General features: G+C 36.4%; 1 protein-coding gene across 1 annotated transcript in view; it reads right to left on the reverse strand.

Moving 5' to 3' along the window:
- ENPP1 (ectonucleotide pyrophosphatase/phosphodiesterase 1) overlaps positions 1-23484 on the reverse strand; it is a 98145-nt gene that overhangs the window by 3809 nt on the left and 70852 nt on the right. The window contains exons 17-24 of the mRNA XM_036766969.1: positions 23340-23427; positions 20827-20993; positions 19775-19826; positions 16632-16786; positions 12111-12240; positions 10448-10528; positions 9477-9609; positions 992-1157 (exon numbers count right to left, since the gene is read on the reverse strand). Coding sequence (XP_036622864.1) covers positions 992-1157; positions 9477-9609; positions 10448-10528; positions 12111-12240; positions 16632-16786; positions 19775-19826; positions 20827-20993; positions 23340-23427 — 972 coding nt within the window. The remainder of the gene's footprint in view (positions 1-991; positions 1158-9476; positions 9610-10447; positions 10529-12110; positions 12241-16631; positions 16787-19774; positions 19827-20826; positions 20994-23339; positions 23428-23484) is intronic.

Raw genomic sequence — 23484 nt, forward strand, 5'->3', positions numbered from 1 at the left:
ACCTACTTAGTGGTCATCAGGAGAGTGGATCATAAAATCCATAAAGTTATACAAAAGACACCTATTACAGACTCGTACACTCTCTGTACACTATACAGCTGTTGCTGGATGCAGATGTCATATAAAGAGCCATGAGACAGCAGTCTCTTTATGGTTCCAGACTTCAGAACTAGAATTAGTGGGTCACAGGGAAGCAGAATTAGACTCAATATAAGGAAGAACTTCATAAATTGTGGTTGTCATTTAGTCATTCTGTTGTGTTTGACTCTTTGTGACCCCAGGAAACATAGAACTCCAGGTAACTCAGTCCTCCAAAAGTCTGTCCAAGTTCATGTTCATTGCTTTCGTGACATTATCTATCCATCTCATCAGAAACTAGAGCTATTTAAATTGGGATTTCCCCCTCCTTTACTCTTTGATGCAAATATCAAGGCATAGGTCAGACGAATATGTGGCAGAGTATTATAGAAGATATTCCTACACTGGGAAGGAGTTGGGATAGAAAGATTCTAAAGTACCATTTCAAGTCTAAGAATAGGTAAGATATAAATTATTCAGATTTAGCATTTAAAAAGGAAGATGACACACATACAAAGTTTCAAATACTCAACCAAGAGAACAAGGAAGTAGAACAACAAGCTACATTTTATAAGAATCGGACAAAAAGAAAATTCATGTACGGTGTAATTTTAAAATTATGATTAGTTGACATTCTGACAATGTTGAAATAAAAAATAAATATTTTAAAAGGGTAAGCACATACTTCAAGGGCTTGTGAGATTCAATATTTAAGCCATCCTACTTACTGAATTTTGCACATTAAAGTCTCATTTTTGTACCTTGAACTTGGGATGATATGTGTGGATAATTTCCTAGCTGTCTGTAAATAATAATCAAAAATTACCTATTACTTCCTTCTACAGTGATAACCTAAGCTCAGGGTTGTATATAATTATTCATATGCAATATTTAAGCAAGCAAGTATACTTACAGTACAACTTTCACTGTTGTCTGCCCTGTGAGGAACAATAAAAGCGAGGGTCTCTAAAGAATTCTCACACCGCCAGGGAGTCTGGGTTTTATTTTTACAACTTGTTAGAACAATGAAGTAGTGAGTGGGTATCAGGACTTCTTGATTATTGATGCGTTTGCTGTTTCTGCATAAAAATAAAAAAATAGATAAATCTGTATTCCCTTAGGAGAGAAATAATATATTCGTCTTTATTATTATGTTTGAGTTCAGTGGAGTATAGTTGTAAAATATATCTAAACTCATATGCTGAAGTATATGAGCCATTTTGACCACCTTTATAAAAAAAAAAGTAACAATTTTCCAATATGATATATCCTCTCATTCCTGTCCAAGTTTTATTCGGGACTTCTTTCTTCTACTAGGCTCCAGCTCTTCATCCTGAAGCTCACTCCAGTTCCAGAGTTCAGACCCTGGAAGTACTCTACTCACTCCTATGGCTCCCTCCAGAACTTCCATGTAAGTAGGCTATACAGGCAAACCGAAGTTTCATTCCTCTTCAGGCTGCATTCAAGATTTCCTGTACTATGCTCCCAAGTTGGGTACCCTCATCTGCACCTCCACCATACCTGCCTTTTCAGCTTTCTTTTATATGGTGTAGTTTCCCATTAAAATATAATCTCCTTGAAGGCAGGAGCTGAGTTTCTAGTCAGATTTGTATCCCTAGTGCTTAGCACAGAGCCTGGCATATAATAGTTGCTTAATATATGCCTGGTGACTGACTGAAAGTGCTATGCCATAACAACAAGAAAAATATGATTAGCAGATGGTCTAAATCAACATAATCTAAAGGATTTTAATCTCTATATACTTGTACAGAGAATATATATGCTTATATATGCTACATTGACTATCATATGTTTGTAGATAATAAAAAATCTTCAGATTATATTGGCAGTAACATCCAGGTGACATCAAGAAATATGGAAGAAGGCTCTCAGCATATTGGGCTGACCCTTTGGGGCAGATTTGTAAGAAATAATAAAGACACACAGGATGGGTGGGAAGGGGTGATCTGTGATCTGTCTCATGGGAAGGAGTATCCACATAGATTAAACCACAAAATCTATCAACCTATAGACATAGAATATATCTGTGGAACCTAGGAAAAAAAATCCCTTTCCATTTCACCTAGAGCTACCATGCACCAAGATAAAGCACAAGCTGAAACAATCTAATAGAAATATTCTAAGTCACCAAAAGCATACCTAAACTTATGAAGAAAGAACTTCATACATGAGAGGTGTCTGCAAACATGCAAGCACAGGCCAGTTGAACACTTGGTGGGGTATTATAGAAGACATTTCTAGACTAAGAAGGAAAGCTCCATGAGAAAAAGCCACACACTCTATGTACTCCAGCCAAAGGTGGTTTGAGAAACGCAAGTGAATTTCATTTTTTAATCATAAAATTCCAAGAATACTAAAATCCAGCTATGTGTGTTCAGAACACTCACACAAAGTGCAACCTGGCCTCTATAGAAAAGACATGGTTTGGGGGCAGCTAAGTGGCACAGTGAGTAGAGCACCAGCCCTGGAGTCAGGAGGACCTGAGTTCAAATCCAGCCTCAGACACTTGACACACTTAGTAGCTGTGTGACCATGGACAAGTCACTTAACCTCAATTGCCCTGCTTTCCCCCTCCAAGAAAAAAAAAAGACATGGTTTCATAAGCAATTCTCTTTTTTCTTCCTTATGTACCTAAAAGTTCATGATTGTTTTTAAGTTTTTAATGAGGAATTAATTTTTTAAAATGAAAAATTAAGGCCAGACTCAGAGACACATGAAATGCACTCTCTAGTAGAACAGAAACGTTGGGATTCAAGCCAAAGTCATAAAGCCTGCTTAACAGAAAACAAAAATGGAAAATAAGGAAATTTTGTCCTTCTTGGCAGAAGAGAAAATGAATGTACTATAATCAAATGTACCAATACAAGTAACACCTTCTCTAACACTTAGTCTTAGAAAATTGTCTAGAGCACTGAGAGGTTGGGTGACTTACCCCAAGTTGGACAGCCAGTATGTGTCAGAGGTGAGACTTTGATCCAAATCTTCCTGGCTCTCATTCCTTTTGGTTTCAATTTAAAACATCTAATTTCCTTTTATTTTCTATTCAGTCAAGATAAATAATACTAAACAAAGTCTTTCTATTTACATTGGATTTTATACTTCTCAGTACACTTCCATAACTATAATTTTATTTGCTACTCATAGATTGCTATAAAAAGTACTTATAGCCTATGTAAATTTATACTCTTATTTCCCCACTACCAGATAAAGCAAAAGAAACAAAGCACTTAAATATTTATTCCCTTTTCTTATCCCTACTATTTATACCTCATAAAAGTCTTTATGCCCAAGATCACAGTTCTTTCATTTAATTCAATTTTAATTTATTTCCAGTTCCAAATTTTTTTCCTCCTCTTTCCCCTCCCCCACCTACTGAGAAAGCATAAACAACAAAGCCCATTACACATACGCATAGCCATGCAAAAAAAAAAATTACTGTTAATCAATTTCCTTTATTTTTATTTACCCATTCCCTCTTTCCTCTTTTTTCCCATCAAAACTTCATGCTGAAAATTCTTACTGATTTTGCTCCTTACTTTTTTTTAATATTAAGATAAAGAGCTTTATTTTCAGATTTCTATCATAATCATTAGTTCAAACAGATTTCATTTGTCATTTACATATATCTATTGTGATTTTTTAAAAATAATTTTTGCCCAGTCTCAGGATTACAATTTGTTTTCACTCGGAAGTAATTCTCATGACTTTCTTAAGCTAAAAATTCAGCACTTCCAAATTTATATTTAATACCATTTACTTTCTAGTATACTTCATGAGTTATCATCTGAAATTAAAGAAAAATATGTGCTTGTCTTGAAAGAAAACAATAAAAGGTAGGAGTGAATATCTGGAAAATAAATCACCTCCTTACTTTAAAAGTTAGTCTAGCATAATGAAAAATCTACTAGACTTTAAAATTTCCCTAATTATAGAATTTCACCTTTCAATACCTCTCTTTCTGAACCTTCTTTTACTGTCATCATGACCTCTGATACTGTTGGATTATAGGGAGGGGACTACATATGCTAGTGATTAGAATTATCACTGGGCCTAAGGGTGAAGTCCTCTCATGAAAAAAGGAGAGGAAGCACCATAGAAGATAAACCAGAAGCCAGGTCAAGTCAGGAGCCAGAAGACCAAAGTCCAAAGAACAAGGCAGCAAGTAGGAACACAACAGAGGTTTCAAGCTAGGGAAGGCCACATGACCTAAGACACATGAATCAACAAAAGTGTAAATAAAATGACAGTTTGTCTTATACAATCTTCTTATTTGCGGTCTTGTTCTTTTCTACAGGTCTTCTTTCTCACTGCCTCCTAGCCCTGATATGCCAGTGATGATGCTGTAGGATCTATATTCCCCAAAATTCCTCTCCAGATTTCCATGATGTTATTTGGCAGAGCAGTGTTGATGGAAAGCATCTATAAGTTGTGAGAGATGCATGAAGTAAACAGTCTCCCACATTCTTTCCTTAGACCCATGTCCAGGCCTGTCTACTAGATATTGAAATTGCTTCTTTAGTAAAGGATTTCACAGACTATATTCTTCTTGTCTGCCTGCAATTTGTAGGTATAAGCAAGAATTTAGGGGTACACTTTCAGATTAAGGTGAGAGACCAGGGTAGGAACTATGGAACAGTGGTGAACCAGGATCACCGAGTTAGTATCCAGGCTCCAGAGACAAAGTGATTGGACCCACAAGCCAGAATGAACAGTACTCAATTCTTGACCATGTCACAAGCACAGGGTGTGAATCCCAGAAAATTACAAGACTTGGCCAAGATTGCAGACTTGGACCCTCTTTCTCCTATATTGACCAGCAAAATCAGGGTGCCCAGGATGGATTGCTGGAACAACTCCAAAGAGGATAATAATTCTAAAAAACTTACATGCAAAACTTCAATAAAAAATGCGGCTCACACAGAAGATTGATTAGAATTCCTCAAAGAAATGAAATAATTTTTTTAAATGATAATATAAATGAAATGAGAGCAATGGAGAAAAGAATAAGAAAAGAACAGGGAGCCTGGATATCATATTTCAAAAACAGAAAAAAGGTAAATACAAATAATTGGGGTGGGCAGGGTGGGGGGGACTTTCTGAGGATGGAATGTTTGCCTTTGAATATAGAGAAAAGAGATTATACAAGCATTCCCTAAATGTGAAATGTCATAAGTATCCATAGGAGTCAAATAAGTGTATTGGGGATCAAGACAGACTCTTGGCACTTATTCAACCAAGTGCCCTTGAAGAATTTGGCCTTTGTTTCCTTCGATTAATTCAGTGTATTTGACTGAGTCTTATTAGGTGCTAAGCCCAAGGCCCAAACCCATACCTATTAGGTGCTAAGTCTATGTGGGTGTGAATTGGTAACTAAGGTAGGGCTCCAGGTGGGGCCAATGAAGGGAGGTCTGATTATATCTTCTGCTCCCAAGTAGGCCCAAAACCCCTAGCTATTAGGTGCTAAACTGATGTGGGCATGAAGCCCTCAAGGTCCTAGGGGGAGGTGCTAACTCCAGAGCCAATAGTAAGAGCGTTTGATGATGGCTAAAGAGTGCATAAAAAGAGAAGACAGAGCTATTTGCTTAGGGCGCTCACTCTTGGTGGCTCGCTGATGTGCAGACTCTGGACAGCTGTAGTGAAAAGCCCTCCAGCTTGTAAACCTGGATGTTCAGACATGGTTAAACTCTGGTAACTATGAATTGGGATTTGAATCAGATAAGGTCTGTCTGTTGATGTTTGTAATTTGTTTATATTTGCTCTGAAGTTCAAGGTGCTGACTTTTTCCCCTGAACTGAGTGAATGATATTTGTATGCTGGATTAAAGTGAGATTGTTAACCCCTTAACGTTGTTTTCCTCAGTAAGGCAGATGAAAAGAACCTGGGCTTGCAGCAATCCGTGACCCAGTTGTTGTTGGTTTTACACCCTCCCCACAGCAGCTGCTAGCCGAATTGTTGAAAAAATAAAGTAGAGAAATTGGAAGTGACTTTTGTTATGTTTTGGTTACCTTAAAAGAAAAAAGGAAAAGGGGCAGGGAAAAAATACATTAAGGAATAAAAGGGAAGGAATGGGAGTACTTATCTCACATAATGGAGGGGAGAGGCACAAGTAATAAGTCCATTGAGATGAATGAAAAACCCAAGACAGAGTTTCTGGATAATTAATCAACTCAATCCTAATTTGGTTATTAATATAATAGAAAAATAATCATTTCTCTCACTATACAAATGAAGAGGTTAGGGGAACAGGCATCACTTGAACTTTGTTTTCATCTAAACTGTCAAACCATGGTCAAACATACACAAACACACACACAACTCAACAGGGAAACAGGAGGAGAGGAGGGAATAAGACAGTAAGCAGAGTCAAGGAGGAATGAGTCATAAGCAAAACAAACTCTAAATTCAGAAGGGGAATTGTGAAGAGAGGTTTAAAAGAAACAAAGGCTAATAACCAGTGATCGAGATCTGAGTGAAGATGAAAGAAGAGGGTCAAGGAAGTGGAAGGTGTTTGTAACAAGCACAGAGCATTGATGCCAAGTACATTTTCATTCTGTGCCCCAATTCTTCTATATAAAAAGGGAGAAAGGAGCAAAGAAAGGGAAAAAACATGGAAATAGGATGGATAAAATACATAAAATTTAAAAGCTTTTGCACAAAGAAATCAGTACAGTTAAGATTAGAAATGAAAGTTAATTGGGGAACAAAAAATCTTTGCAGTGAGTTTCTTTGCTAAAAGTCTTATTTCCAAAATATAGGAACTGATCACAAAGCACATTCCTTGACTGATAAGTAGTCGAAGGATAGAAACAGGCAGTTTTCAATGGAAGAACTCCAAGCTGTCTATAGCCATATTAAAAAATGCTCCAAATCATTAATAATTAGAGAAGGGCAAATTAAAGCAACTCTGAGGTACCATCTCACACCCATCAGACTGTCAAATATGACAAAAACATAAAATGACAAATGTCAAAGGAACTATAGGAAAATAAGCACATTGATGTACTGTTGGAACTTTGAATTAGTCTAGCAATTTTGTAAAACAATTTGGAACAATGCCTAAAAAGTTACCAAACTATGTATACCCTTTAAGCCAACAATATGACCATGAATAAGTCTATGCCTCCATGTGTAGGAAAGAGGAAAAAATAGATATAGATATATATAAGCTCTTTTTGTAATAATGAAGAATTAGGATCTGGGGAGGTATCCATCAATTAGGTAATAGCTGAAAAACTTATGGCATATAAATGTAATATAATGCTGTTGTACTATAAGAAATAAAGAAATGTGGGAAGGTTTAGAAGGCTGTTTTCCTGTTTATGCTTTTCTATATCAAGGCTAGGTCATACAATACACACACACACACTCTCACACACACACAGATACATTAAAGGTTCAATTTGGTGAACACCTCTGCCCCTGCCAAATAATCAACTCAGGTACCAGTATCAGATTGTGGTGGTATTCAGGGGTCTCTTGTTATGGCAGAGTTATAATTCTCTGCTTTTAAAACAAAAACAACAAAAATTAAGACTAAGCTTCTAGGAGGTAAGAGACCCAGAAAGAATGCCTCATTCAGTTTTTTCCCCAGTGAACACCCATATGCTTGCCATCTCTGGACTTAGCAACAAGCAGACTGAACACACATGAGGGAGAGCACACTATTTTCCAAGACAGCCCATTCTGCTTTAGATAGTTATTATTATTAGAAAATTGGAGATAATAAGTATAAAGTCATATGGAAACCATAATATACATATACATATATATACACACATATACATAGGCACACACATATTATCTTATCCTCATCTTTTTTGATGGGGTACAGATAAAAGCAGTGCTATGACAAAATATTTTTTTGCTATCATTCCTTTATATCAATGTTCTGTGGAGTATTGCAGAGATAAAATAATTTCTCTTTGTAGTTGATTAACATTGGGATATAAGTTAATCTTCTGTGGCTCACTTGAAAGCATTCTTGGTACAAGCCCAATAGCAAACCTCGTCCTGTTCCCACATGATTTTGTTCTCTTTAGTCAGGTTAGTCAGGTATTGGCATTTTGTAAGCTTTTCATTCCATGTAGCTTAGAGATTATGAGTATTTTCAATGATGACAGCTATTAAGAACATTGTTTTTAAATTTGTATGAATCAATGTTTATTCCCTTGGCTGTTGTGGGCAACAGTTCCATGTGGGTTAATCAGTCCAGTTCCAATAGTTTATCAGCTGAGTTCTCAAGGACATTTTAAAGTATGGGTTTGTTGTTTGTTGGTCCATGAAAGACTACTGATATATAATTCAACTTATCAGATTATGTTCTGTTAAGTATTTAATAGGCACTAAATTTTTGGTGGTTGTTGGGCTATAACGATGTGTTGGGCTATTTCTACCATTTCCTTGAATAAAGTACATCAATCACTAAATCCGAGTTCCTTAAGGTAGTTCTTTATGTATTTTCTGGTGGCAATAAACCAGTTTTTAGTTGCCACAATAACACTGCCACATTTGCTTCCACAAACAAATCCACATGATTCAGCATTTGTTCAATATTCCTCCGCTAACACATTGATGTTGAATGAATTAATACCGAATTAATACCTTTTGATGACAATCATGGATCTCAGTCATTTAATAAGCTCCAGAGAGTAAAGCCATTTTCAGTTACACTGAGCAAATCCAGTGGTGTGTATTTGTAAGCACCTTTCACTCTTGCTCAGCAAAGTGATATGTGCTTATTCCAAAAGCATTTCTCTAAATTTCTAACCTGTTAGTCAAGTGATTTAATAAGGTCTTCCTTTCTAGAATGAATATATTCAGCTTCCCATAGTGGCTTTAGTATGATGGACCCTATGTTTGGTTGATATTGTATGAGCTTTATTAGGGTACTTTTCAATCTGTTAAAATTCTAAAAGTGTACATTAAAACTGGTATGGCATACCTATTAATGGCTTTAAATATGTTCTTCCCATTCAGCTTTGATTTCTGAATGGCATAATAATTCCCAATTAATTGAAAGAGGAAAAATATTTATAAGAAAAACAGCCATTTCCAAATAGATAAAAGGTATAAGGATATGAACAAACAATTACTAATTAGAGAAATGTGAATTAAAGCAATTCTAAGATTCCATTGCATCAGAGTGGCAAAGATGACAAAAACGTAAAATGAGAAATTTTGGAGGGGCTATGGGAAAACAGGTACATAAAGGGTTGGTAGACCTGAGAAAGTGTACAACCATTCTAGAAAACAATTAAAAATACTGGCAATCAGTATTTACTTATACTTAATTATTACTTAATAATCACTTATTAGTTATTGTTGTTGCTGATTTAAGAAAGTATAAAATAGATATGGCAGAAGAAACATGTTCTTACCGTTTCCGTATATCTGGACTATCATACAATCCATTGTAATCTGAGTCAAACACAGGACCACTGACTACATTGATTCCATTCCTTTCTCCAGCGTACCTTGGGAGTAGGATATTATGGAGATAATTCCATATGACTAAACCAAGAAGGGAAAAAAATTTATTTGGAAAGAACAAGTTAAAATAATGTAATGTGGCAGAAACTTAAATAGTAAATTTAAAATAACAAATCTGGCATCTATAAATCATACAAATGGGCATTAGGTGGCACAGTGGATAAAGAGTTGAGCCTGGAGTCAGGAACACCTGAGCTCATATCTGGCCTCAGATGCTTACTAGCTGAGTGACCCTAGACAAGTCACTTAACTCTGTCTCAGTTTCCTCATCTGTAAAATGACCTGGAGAAGGAAATGGCAAACCACTCCAGTATCTCTGCCAAGAAACCTCCTCCCCAAAAAAATGGTCACAAAGATTCAGACATGACTGAAACAACTAAAAAAAGTCATATGTACATATGGCTCTATGTGTATTACATAATTGCATATGTGTCTATACATGCATACACATGTATGTGGCTGTCACCGGGTATTTGTTTGTGCATGTGGTTTACTGAGCATAGAAATTAGAGTTACAAGACATTGTGGTCAAAACCTCAATGAGACTATTTTCTCATCTGTAAAATAAGGATGATAAATATCTGTACCACCTGCTGCTCAGAGCTGTTGAATGGGTCAACTGGGAATTGTGTAAAGTTATTTGGAACCATAAAACATGACCTAAAGGTAACATTATTATCTTCATGGCAAAACATCTGTAAAGTGAATAATTCCTCTGTAATTTGTTCAATAAATCTTCAAGTTCCCTTACTGTGTAAAACAAAGTTTTTCAGGAATATAACTAGCATGTAAAACAAGCTATATTTGTCACTATGACAAAAGAATTCGAATAATAAAGTTTATGCTAGGTCATTTTTACCTTGAAAACTCTGGTACATTGGTATTATGTTACTGGTAAGCAGGGCTTCATGATGTCTATTATTGCTGCCTTTAGTAAGTTCTGCAAATAAGAAAAAGAAAATACAAGCATTTTATTAAAAAGTTCTTTTTAATAATATTAGAAAGCTCATCTTCTTTGAGATTGGGAAGGGGGGGATTAAGTGGAATATCATTCTAGACCTACAATGTCTCTTCAGAACAGTATAAAATCTTGGGAAAAGTCAATGTTTAAGGATTTTGTTTAGTCACATTCCTTCAAAAAGATAAAATAAAATCACAAACGAGAATTTTTTAAGGTATCCCTATTAACTCATTGCTGCATTGACAGAAAAAGCAGAAACTTTTTAAAGTGCCAATTATGAAGTCTTGTCAATATTTATCAGTAAAAAGTACTCCTTTGTTGCATCATCCAAACAAATTCATCATATTGACAATCATCCCTCCCTAAACTAAGGTCCTTTCTTGATTGAGAAGTAGGAGACATATACAAATAAACTCACCCTTTGGATATGGAATAACACTGATTATTCAGAAAAAAAAATACATGGACAACAAGTTGGTCTTGCGATGCTTACACAAAGCTGTCATATAGAATTCTAATAATAAACCTTAAGTCTATTTTATAATAGACTTATAATAAATATGACTTACAATAAATAGACTTATAATAAAATGATCCAAATAAATAAAAAATGATCCAAATAAAACTGCCAAGATAGTTACTCAAGTGAATGTAGTGGGGAGTCGCCTCAAACTATGAGAGCCAATAGGCTAGCAATTTTTACATTTAGCACTCCTTAAAAGATGCTCTGCCAGAAGGATGTAATATCATTAATGGAAAACCAATATACTTTAGACTTTTTCTTTTTTATAATTTGATTTTATTTTTCCCCAATTACATGTAAAAACAATTTTTAACATTCACTTTAAAAAATTTTTGATTTCCACTTTCTCTTCCTCCCTCCCTCCATCCCCTCCCTCATTGAGAAGGCAAGTAATTTGATATAGGTTATACATGTGCAATCATGCAAAACGTATTTCCATGTTGGTCATGTTGTGAAAGAAAACACAGACAAAAAAAGAAAAATAAAGTCAAGAAAAAGCATGCAGATTCTTTCCTAAGAAGACTACTTTACCTTTTTGCTACTGACATTTACAATCACCTTTTAAGCACAAAAAAATTTTTAAACCTTTCAAAGCTCTTACGCTTTCTTTCCACCATCTATGGAGCCATCATGGTACAATACAAAAAGTAATGGCTCTATAGTCAGAGAACTTGGGTTTAAATCCCATATTGAATGCTATTGACCTTGGCCAAATAACTTAAGTTCCCTGGGCCACCATTTCCTCATCACTAGAACGAGGGGGTTGAATTAAATGAACTCTCAGGTCCTTTACACTCTAGATATAGGATCTACCCTGAGCTTTCTCCTAATCTTTACACAAGAAAACAGAGGAAATGATCATGTCTATGCTATCAGCATTGTCCTAGCTATTACATATCACAGTATTTTTTATTAAATTTTATTAAATTTTCAAAAATGACAATTCAAACAACTATTGAACAAACAGACTCAAACAACATCATAACATGGTGTGGATTTAAAAAAAAGTTAAAAAAAGAATTTTTAAACTACGCTTACGTGGAGGGGAGAGGAATCCATAACTTAGCTTTGGGTTATTTTTATAAAATGAACACTTCAGGATGGGACTTGGAGGTATTCGATGATCCTGGTAGAAACAGTTTGAAAAGTCTTCTGTAGAGAAACTGTCCTAATGAACAAAATAAAATATTCATTTAGACCCATATTGGTCAGGAGACAAAGCCACAAAGGTGCTCTGTGAATGTTATTATAACAGGAAGCCATAGGAAGGAGCAGTGTGGTAGTGAAAAAGGGGGTTTATTTAGAGTCAGAAGGTTTGGGTTCAAATTCTGACCCTGCTGTTCACAACTTCTGTGTACTTGAGTCTCAGCTTCCTAGTCTATAAATTGAAAGATTGGACTAGATCAAGATTCATAACCTGGAATCCGTGAACTTTTTAAAAACTGATAACTATATTTCAATATAATTAATTTCCTCTATTAGCCTACATATTTCATTTTCTGCGTTTAAAAATATCGTTCTAAGCAGGGGTCCATAGGTATCCCAAGATTACCAAAGGGGTCCATGGCAAAAAAAAAAAAAAGTTAAGAACCCTGGATTAGATGAGCCTTAAAGTCCTTTCCAGTTCTGAATCCTATGTACAAATCCATGAATAAGGAAGGGTAGGGGTGATATCTTATTTATTTAATCTCTGCAGAGGGCCAGCTCTGAGAAAGTCCATTCTGAGATAAGATACAGGATAGAGGCCTGTTCTTGCCCTTGGGCTGATAACTCGGCATACACATGCTGCTCAGGATGAAGGCTCTTCAAGCCTCCTCGGTACACATGTGCTCTCTCCAAAACCCCCACGGCACACACAGTTCTAAATACCATCTGTGGGCTATTAACAAAATATTGCTTATGACAAAAGGGGAACTAAGCAGGAGGAAGTCATGCATTATGCAAATATATCGCACGTGGATTTGTTGATTCTGCTTGCCTAAAAGGGTATATAAGCCCTGTTCCTCTACGTGATAAAGGGAGCTGTTCTTCACTCTCCTGCCTGGCCCATGTTGTGTGTTTTTCTCTTCACTCTTCTTGGCATTTGGCCATCTCTGGCCATTTCGGCACCACAGCCGCTGGAGGCAAGTGTCTAGCTCAATCCCCTGCATATAGAAGATACTATGTACATTTTAAATAAACTGTATAAAAGAAATATAAAATCAAGACAGTAGACTTCTTGGTCTGGTCCTCCATAAGACATAAATTTGTGTAATTGTTTATGAGGTTAAAGGGTAAAGGTACAAGAAGAAATGTTGGTTTTTTAAAGAGATTAAACTATATTCTGTACTTATCCAATTTTTTTTTTTAAGATTTGACTCCCTTGGAGTAAACAAAGAGAAATTAAACATGACCCCAGTTTCAGGAACGAAATGCATCAAATGAAAGGAAAATTCAGGGGCATAGATAACCATGAAGCTGTACTTCTTTGGTTACAGAACAAAAGGCCAAATCAAGTAGAAACAAAAACTAGCAAAGGTATTTATCTATCCCATCCCACCAAAAGAGGGAATGAAAAAATGTTCACAGCATGTCAAGGTACAAAATGTATCCTGCAAGGTGACGCAAGATTCTACAAAACTGCCAAGTGTTTCAGGTTTAGTCTAAGAACTAAAAGGAAATCTGTAGCCTACATACCAGATGATAGAGATAAGTAAGAATCATGCATTTATTTCTAATAGGCATAATTTATCTACAAAGTACATATTGCCACATATCTTTGTTTCTATGTTTGGACATGCAATATTCACAGTTCCTATGGTATGAGGTTGGCTGACATCTTTATTCAAGTTTCTGAAATAATTCTGATGATTATTTTGCTCATCGCCTTCCCCTTCAATTCAAGAGATGTGAAGTACTGATTACATTCAAGGTATTTGACTAGGTATTAAATAAACAATGATAAATGTGATTATGACTCCATTCTCAAGGAGCTTACATTCTAGAGCTGGGAGATGGGGGTATAAGATAAGCTTGAAGAAGAGATATAGGCAAAATACTATGAGACTTTGAGGAGGAAAAGGCTATTTTCACCAGGGAGGAGTCAAGAAAGGCTTCATGGACAAAGTGATAGGTCTGAATTGACAACTGGAGGAGAGAGATTTTGAGAAATGGATATCTCTCTGTCTCGATACTCTCTTCTCTCTAGGTCTTCAAGAAACCACTCTCTCCTGTTTTTCTTCCTACCTCTCTGAATTTTCCTTCTCTGTCTCCTTTGCTAGATACTCCTCCAGATCACATCCTCTAACTGTATGTGTCCTTCAGGGTTCTGTCCTGGGCCCTCTTCTGTTCAACTTCTATACTACTTCACTTGGTGATCTCATCAGTGCCCATGGATGTAATTACTGTGTCTACAACTGACGTTTCCCAAATCTACTTTTTGTGCCCCAATCTCTCTACTGACTTCCAATCTTACATCGCCAATTAACTTTCAGGCGTCATAAAACTGATGTCTAGTAGACATGTTAAATTCAATATGTCCAAAACAGAACTCATTATCTTTCCACCTAAACTGTCCCTATCCCTACCTTTTCTTTAACTGTGAAAAGCAATACCTCTACCCAGTGTCTTATCTCACAACCTAGGAGTCATCCTGGTTCACTATCTTTCACCCCCACATCCAAGCTGATACCAAGGTCTCCCGATCTCCATCTCTCAAATATGCCCCCTTCTCTCCTCTGACACTGCCACTTGAAACAGCTTTCTGGTGTCTCTGCCTGCCTCAGATGCTCCCCATACTCCAATACTTCCTCCATTCAACCACTAAAATGATTTCCCTAAAATGCAGATCCAGTCATGTAATTCATTCAACCACTAAAATTATTTCCCTAAAATGCAGATCCAGTCATGTAATACACACACACACACACACACACACACACTATACTCCAATGACTTTCTATTGCCTCCAGGAGTAAATACAAAAATGCTCTGTTCTTGTTTGACCTTCAAAGCCTTTCGTAACCTAGTCCCCTCTTGCCATTCCAGTCTTTTTATACCTTATCCCCCAATACATATTCTTCAATACAGTTGGCCTTCCAGCGATTCCATGAACAAGACACTCCATCTCTCAGCTCTGGGCATTCTCTCTGGCTATCCTCAATGTCTGGAATGCTCTTCCTCCTTTGCTCTAACTGCTGACCTCCCTGGCTTCCTTTCAGTCTCAACTAAAATCCCACCTTCTACAAGAATCCTTCCCCCAACTCCTCCTAATTCCCTCTGATAATTGTTTCCTATTTAGCCTGTATATGTGTGTATATGTACATATATACACACATACATATATATGTATATATTTGTTTGCAGGTTGTCTCCCCATTAGGCTGTAAGCTCCTTAGGGGCAGGGACTTTTTTCCTCTTTTTGTATCCCCAGCATTCAGTACAGTACCTGGTACACAGTAGGCACTAATAAATGTTTACAAATTAATTTAGTGATGGAGAGGGAAAGTACAACACAGAGATGGAAGAGGACAGGATGAGAATGGAAAACATCAATCTAAACTGTGACACAGAATATGAGAAGGATGACATAGTGTCGCAAATGGAAAGTTGTTCCAGATTGGGAAGAGCCTTGAATGTAAAGTCCAGAGTTATATATTTTATTTATTAGTCAATTTATTAGCAGCTCCCTGAAGATTTTTATGCAGAGTGGCACAGTCACAGCAGTATATATTAATTTAAAGGATTAATTGGATAGTAGCACGGAAGACAGACAGGAGAGGGGACAGACTGGAGATAGGAAGACATGTTAGTAGGTTAATAATCCAGACAAGAAGAGACAAAGACTTGATCTAGGATGGTTGCAAAAGAAGTAAAGGGAAGGGTCTATAGAGATGCAAGAGACATTAAGGATGTAGAAGCAGCTTTATTTAACAACTGAGTAGATATACATGGTGAAGTGACAGCCAAATACTAGACTCTGATGACTAATTGCTGAATGAAGAAATGAGTGAAAAGGTTACAATCTAGGCAAATTCTTAGCGATCATTTGCAGATGAAAAAATTTCCCTGACTAAACTGAACTGATTCTATAGGCAGTAATCAGTAAAAAGGAAATTATAGAACATGAGAGCTAAAAGGAACCTTGAAAATATATCTAAACCAACTACCTAGTTTGAGAAATGAGAAAGCTGAGGTTAAATAACTTTCATAAGGTCATAGAACTAGTTAAAGGCAAAGCCAAGTCTAGTCTCAAAGAATGCTAGAATTAGGAGACACATTTAGAGATCTCCCCTTCCTTCTTCATTTTCTAGACAGGGAAGCCAAGACCCTGAGAAGTTATTCAGTTGGCCCAAAATCACACAGGCTGTGGAGAGAGGCACTGAGACTACAATCCAAGTCTCCTTGGTTTCAGTCCAGTTTTTCCATTACAAGTCTTTGGTTACAAACCTAGGCTGACCATGAACAAATGCTTCCTTACTATTTTGCTTACTGTAATGCTATTTGCTTACTGTTTTGCTTACTATAATGACCATTTAAAATGTCTATGAGGAGAGGTACACCAAAATCACATATACTTGCATTTTTGCCAACGGTGTAGGAACTCCAGAGTGGCATTGTGATGTCACGGCTATATGCATTTACAAACTGGTGTTGGTAAAGAAGACAAAAAGTGCTGTTCTTCTGGAGTACCCTAGGCCTTCCATAGGGCAGGATATTACGTTTGATCATCTTTTCTAAAATTTTAAGAGAAGGAAAATAAAACAGAATCCAGAGGACAAAGTTACTATCTTAATTCATTTAGCATATCTACAAAAGCAGGAAGAAAGATATATTTTCCCCACCTACATTCATCTAGTATTTGCCTCTGTTTATCCCAATTTGGAAGTCAGCCTTAATGCTCTAAATCTATTTGTAAATAGTAAAAAAGATTTAAAGGGGAAAAAGAGAGAGAGAGATCATTGTACCTTGTTCCTGTGAGCAAAGGGAAAACAACAACAGAAAACCACTGTAGGTTTGGGAAAACACAAGTTCTCTAGCATCCAGAGACCGATTAAAACCACTTCAAATTGGGTTTATGACGTTTCCTAAAGTCCTTTGGTCTATTATTGTTGTGTCAATTGTCTTTATTAGTGATTCTTTCTAGATTTCTGATTTATTCTAGACTGAGAATTCCTTAACCTCTGAAAGTGAACCAGGCTTGTTTGTTTTTAGGACAATCAAATTGTACAGCATATAGGTTAGCAATTATGAAACTAAAGTTAAAGTATTGTAGGATCTTAGATTTGGTGGAGATCTTAGAAGTTGATTAACCCAGCCTTCAAATGAGAAGAAACCTCCTTGATGACATCCCCAATTATTGTAGGGTTCATTCAGATTCAGCTTCCTCTACCCATTGAGAAAGTCGATTTTACCTTCGGGCATCTCTCTTAAAAGTTTTTTTTTTTCTTTTTCCTTAGATGGGGACAAAAAACACTCTTCTACTCATCTCAGAGTTTTACCCTCTGAGGACAAGCAAAACAAGTTTAATCTTTCAAATATATAGCAGCCTTTCAAAAACTTGGACAGTCATACTATCATCCTAATTCCTCTCTTCTTTAAACATTCCTACTTCTTCAACTAATCCTTATATGGAGTGATTTCCAGTCCTCACCATCCCGATTATTCTCCTTCAGACACACTCTAGCTTATTTCTGCCCTTTCTCAGACCCAGACACAATACTCTGGATATAGCCTAGTCAAGGCAAAGTATGTGGGAATAATAACTTCCCTCATCCTGGACACTATTTCTTCAATACTTCAAGGATCCCTGATTTTGTCTGCATGAGGATTCCATCTAACATTGCATCCTGCAATCCCTTTCTGGCTTTAATAGATGACCTTTGAGGATGTTTGTGAGCAAAACAAACAAAAATATGTGTCACCCTGTGACTAGCCTCTCTGAATCTCTGGTGACTAGCCTTTCTGGTCTTTGGACAACTGACCAAAGTTTATATCATTGGGACTATAACTTACAGTTTTGGTTTTGTTTTTTAGCTTGGTAGGGCACGTTAGTTTTTATACTCCATCGACATAGGTTTTAAGATGACTCTCATCTCCTCATCACAATGAGGTATTAGAAAAAGATTTTTCTTTTGTTAATTCAGGCTATTTTGAAACATAGTGGCTATGGGACCCTGAGGAAGTCATTAAAACTCTATGTCCTAGGCAGTTTTCCAACTAAAGTTACAGAAAACATGCCAGCCTGCATTAGTATCAGCATACAGTTTCTTTGTCTTGGAGTTCCCTATGCCAATGAAATAAAAGGTCCAGTCCTAATCCTTATACCTAATATAGGCTAACCTTACATCTATTTTCTTAACTTCAAATTCAGATTTTTGATTTCATTGTGCCAAGTTATGCTGTCGACTCATTGAAATTCTTATTCACTGAAATGATATAACACAGCTAGGTAGTAGTATAATGTTTAACCTGAAGTCAGGAAGATGAGTTCAAACCCGTCCTCGGACATTTACTATCTGTGTGACTCTGGGCACGTCGCCTAACCTTTGTTGGACTCAGTTTCCTCATCTGTAAAATGGGGAAGATAATAGCATCTACCTCTCAAAATTGTTGTGAGGATCTAACGAGATTTTTGTAAAAAGCACTTAGCACAGTGGCTGGCACATGGTAAGTGTGATGTAAATGCTTATTCTCTTCCCTTTCCCTTGTCTGTTTCACTTTCCTCACCTGCAAAATACAATAATACTTGCAAGAATTAAATGAGATAATATTTGTGAAACAAACTTTGCAAACTTTAAAGAGCTATAGAAATGTGAGCTATTGTTATTACTAAAACCCAGTGTCTTTTTCACATGAACCATTGCGTAGTTATATCTAACTGATCCAGCACTCATGCAATTAACTTCTGAAGTTTATTTATACCTACTAATTTTCACCTAACCAAATTCAGCCCAGATTTCTGGTCAGATTTCTGAGATCTTTTTAGATCTTGATTTTATTATCTAGCTCATTAGGAATATAAGACAAACCACATAGGCCACATAACTATTCTGATCAAAATATTATCTCCTGAAAAACATAGCTATGTGAAAAAAGAAACTGAAGCAACAAATCTGTGTACAAAATTCAGACCATGTCAGGTTCAGGGTTGAGAATTCAATAGCCCCTAATCTTCTGCAAAATTTTGCAAGGGCTCCTGCCTTAATGATTTTAGGCTACATCTAAATGACACCAAATGCACAGATGAAAATTGAAAAAAATCATTTGACTATTCCTAATTTTTATTCAGATATTTAATCAGCCCAACTTTAGGTGCACTGAATCACTTTAACATGGCCCCTGGTGCCTAGCACAGCATGCCATGGACATAGGAGCCTTAGTAGAAGCTATTGATGGCAATGTTAAACCATCATCTGAGGCTCTATTATGAAGTATCACTCAAACCTTCAAAACATCTTCCTTGTGGTCATAAAGAGTGATTCAGCTCCCACAAAATATGATATCGTTCACTATTTCCAGTATAAATACTACTGCCCCCTTTATGACTAACAGTCTAGACTGTCTAAAACAAAGAGATCTCTGTGTTTCACCAGGTAGGTACACTAACAGTAGAAGCTCCTTTCTGGGAGTTTTCTACAAGAAACTCCTATGTTTCTTATGCCACTAACTAAAAATTCACTTCTGCATTTCTTCTGGCTTACATAAAAGTAAGACTGTCTTACCTTCTTCTGTAGTCATATTCAACTCTGATTGAAAATCCATTGTGGATGAAACCTAAAATGTTTGAAAAATTAAAAAAGGAACTCATGTGAATGTGTGAGATTATCATTGTTTATGTCTTTAATATAGGAACTGGACATTATAATTAACTAATATTTATCCTGTGTAAAATTTGAAATGTTGAAAATGTTATGTGGGAAAATTCTATTGCTAATGATCATAATTCCATAAAAATTTCAGCATTATATTTTTAGGATAAGTAAAACACTGGAAAGGCATAAATTGAAAACTAGTCATTTCATGCCATCTCTATTCCCACCACTTTCCTATAATTTTAATCAGACCAAAGACTAACAGGAAAAAAATGAAAGAAAAAGAAAGAAGGGAGGGAAGAAAAAAAGAAAGGAGGGAGGAAGGAAAGAAAGAAAGGAAGAAAGTAAGAAAGGAAGCAAGAAAGGAAGGAAGGAAAAACTAGCCTCCAAAATATCTTTACGGATGATTATTCCATATGTTTGGCAATGTCCTACCACAAATTTATCACCTATGCAGGCTCTTAACCATAAATGTGTAGTGGGAGGTAAATATAGTCAAGCTAAATTTTTCACCAAAGAATTATCCCACTTTGTTCTCCCTCTACTTAGAGGATATAAATGACAGCACAGAAAATAAAGATCATGCTCAATTTAAATTCAAGGTCCCGTGTTCTCCTTTTCTCTCTATCTCTGTCTCTATCTCTGTCTTTTTGTCTCCATCTCTTTCTGTCTCTGTCTTTCTCTCCTTCAATAATAGTAGACCATACAACACACTCCACTGTTCAACAATGACTCATCTTAATCAACTTAGAGTAAACCACTGACAAAACACAAAAGTCAGAGTGCAAAACAGGGAAGTCAACTCCAAAAACTAAAACAAAAATACTCAAACATTCCAAGAAAGAAGAATTGTCTTCTACAGCAGCAGATTTTCATCTCATCATCAACGTTCATCAAATGCCTTCTATATTGTACTAGGCATTGCAAAATTGCAACACAATGAGTATCTTCAGCCTCCTTACCGAGTCACATGAGCAGCCAAGGTTCTCTCTTGTTTTCTTTGTGAAAGGGCATTTTGCCAGGTGGCTTACTTCTTTGGGATGCTCTGGTAGGTAAACAGGTTTCTTTAAGAGATGGTTAAGACTTCCATGAGTTCCATTATTTGAAGCTGGTTCCAAATTCAGTAAATCTACAATGATTCAAAGAATGGTGGATAATTATTTGAAAGAACTTAAATTCAGTATAAAAAAGATAGAAAATGATAGATCTTTCTTAAATGGCATTATTATATTCTTTTTTTATTATTGAGACTGTGCTTCCCTATCTCACCCAACCTGCAATGTGGCGACCTCTCACAGGTCTGATCCCACTACTGAATGGCACAAGAGCTATGACCTGCTCCATTTCTGACCCAGGCTGGTTTGTTTCTCCATAGGCAATGTGGTAGGTCCCTGCTCCTAGGTGCTCACAATTTTGGTGCTATATTTAGCATGCACACTCAATTGGCTAAGCCTACTGCAGCTTAGAATTTCTGAGCTCTAACAACCCACTAACCTCAGCCTCCTAAATAGCAGGGATTACAAGCTCATGCCACTATGCCCAGTAACTCTATTATAGTCTTAAAACTAAATGCATATAAGCCTTTATAAGGCCTGTACAGAAAGAAAAATTAAGGGATTTATAGTGTTTTCTTGTTTCAGACTGGGTTTTGACTGCACTGTTTTTATTGGAAATTTGAAGAGACTTGATGCACTATACTAATTTATAAAATGCTCTGTGGAAAACAATTCAGACCACTAAAGTGATTATGCATTAAGAACATTTCATATTTTCCAAATGCTAGATTATAGAAATATTAAGAAACATTTACAAATATAATTAAGTATAAAAGATTCAATTCATATATAGTGCCAGGCTGAGCCCAAGATATACTAAAAGGGAACTACTTTATTCATGCATTACTGACATCACTGCAAATTCATTCTTCTGGGATGGTAACAGGTACTGCCTATTCCTACCCATTTCTTCTTCCTGCCAGGGCCAATGAGTCTCCTTTCTTAGGTCTCTGTTACTATACCCTCTTCACTTTCTTACAATTTCTCTTTCACTGGCATCATTGATGCTTCTTTCTATTGGTTTTCCTTCTACCTGTAGAATTGCTTCTTCTAAGACTCCTTTACTGGATTATCATCTTCATCTATCACATTAAGTGTGCTCATCACACAAGACCCTTTTCTAGTCCATTTGTTCTTCTCTCTCTACACTCTCTCCTCGGTGTTCTCATCAGTACTATTCCCAATGTTTATTATCATCTCCATGCAGATGATTTCCAGCTCTACATACCCAGTCTTCACCTGTGTCCTGAGCTCTAGTACTACATCAACAACTGCCTGCTGAACATCTCTACCCAGATAAACTCAAACTCATAGTTCACCCAGACTTTAGTCCTTCTCCAAAATTCCCCATTTCTGTTGATGACAACACCATCTTTCCCTCAATCCAGGTTTGAAAACTTTGAGTCAACCTTCCCTTCCCCTCAATGCACATAGGTATTCAGATTCCCAAGTCTTGTTAATCCTATCTCAATGATATCTCTTATATCCATCTTTTTCTCTCCTTACAAATCCTCTACACTAATTCAAGCCATGATTCAGGGGGTAGTTTCCTGATGGAGAATCAGAGGACTTAGGTTCAAATCCCACTTCTGCCACTTACTACCTCTATGAACTTGAGCACATCAGGCAAAAGACAACAGCACAGTATGGTGGATCAAGCACTAAACTTGGAAGTCAGGAAGATGTGGGTTCAGATCCCACTTCAGATACTTACTAGCTGTGTGACATTGGTCAATCCTCTTAACTTCGCTAGACCTCAGGTTCCTTAGCTGTAAAATGAGGGAGTTGGATTTGGTGACCATTAAGGTCCTTTTCAGGCATAAATCTATGATTCTATGTTTCTATGATCTCTCTGTATCTCAGTTTTCTCATCTGCAAAATGAGGCAATTGAACTAAATAATGTTAAAATTTATGATGCCTCATCATTTCTCACCTGGATTATGACAGTTTGCTAATTAGTTTCCCCACCCTCAGATCTCTTCCCTGTCTAATACATCTTCCAACTAGCTACCAAATCAATATGTCTAAAGCTCAGAGATGAACATGTTAAATCCCTCCCTTCTCAAAAATCTTTGATGTGTCTCTTTTGTCTAGCCTTTTAATTAAAACTTCCAGCATGCTGGCTCCTGCCAATCTTTCCAATATTACTTCATATTACGCTGATTTTCACAACATTAATTTTTTCCCCCAAACATGGCATTCCATGTCCTGCCTCTTTAATTTTGTACAAGTGGACCTCCATGCCTTGGACTAAATAAATATTTCCCAATAAAGTGAGGAGAGAACAAAGGTGAAAATATTAAAGATTATTCCAAAATCATACATACTACACCACTCTATACATATCCATGAGATAGCTTACTAACTATGCTTTCATTCCACATAAATTCTCAGAAATCATGAATCAATTTGCACTTACCACACATTAAGTTATAAATTTCAATGTTTTCAAAGGGTTCAACTTTAGTATTATGCTTGAATGCAGGTCCATAGCCAATGAAGAGAGCCTATGTTTTGACCAAAAAGATAAGCATTTAGTGTCAAAACACATTGAGATATGCCTA

Source organism: Trichosurus vulpecula, chromosome 7, assembly GCF_011100635.1.
Source record: "Trichosurus vulpecula isolate mTriVul1 chromosome 7, mTriVul1.pri, whole genome shotgun sequence".
NCBI lineage: Eukaryota > Metazoa > Chordata > Mammalia > Diprotodontia > Phalangeridae > Trichosurus > Trichosurus vulpecula.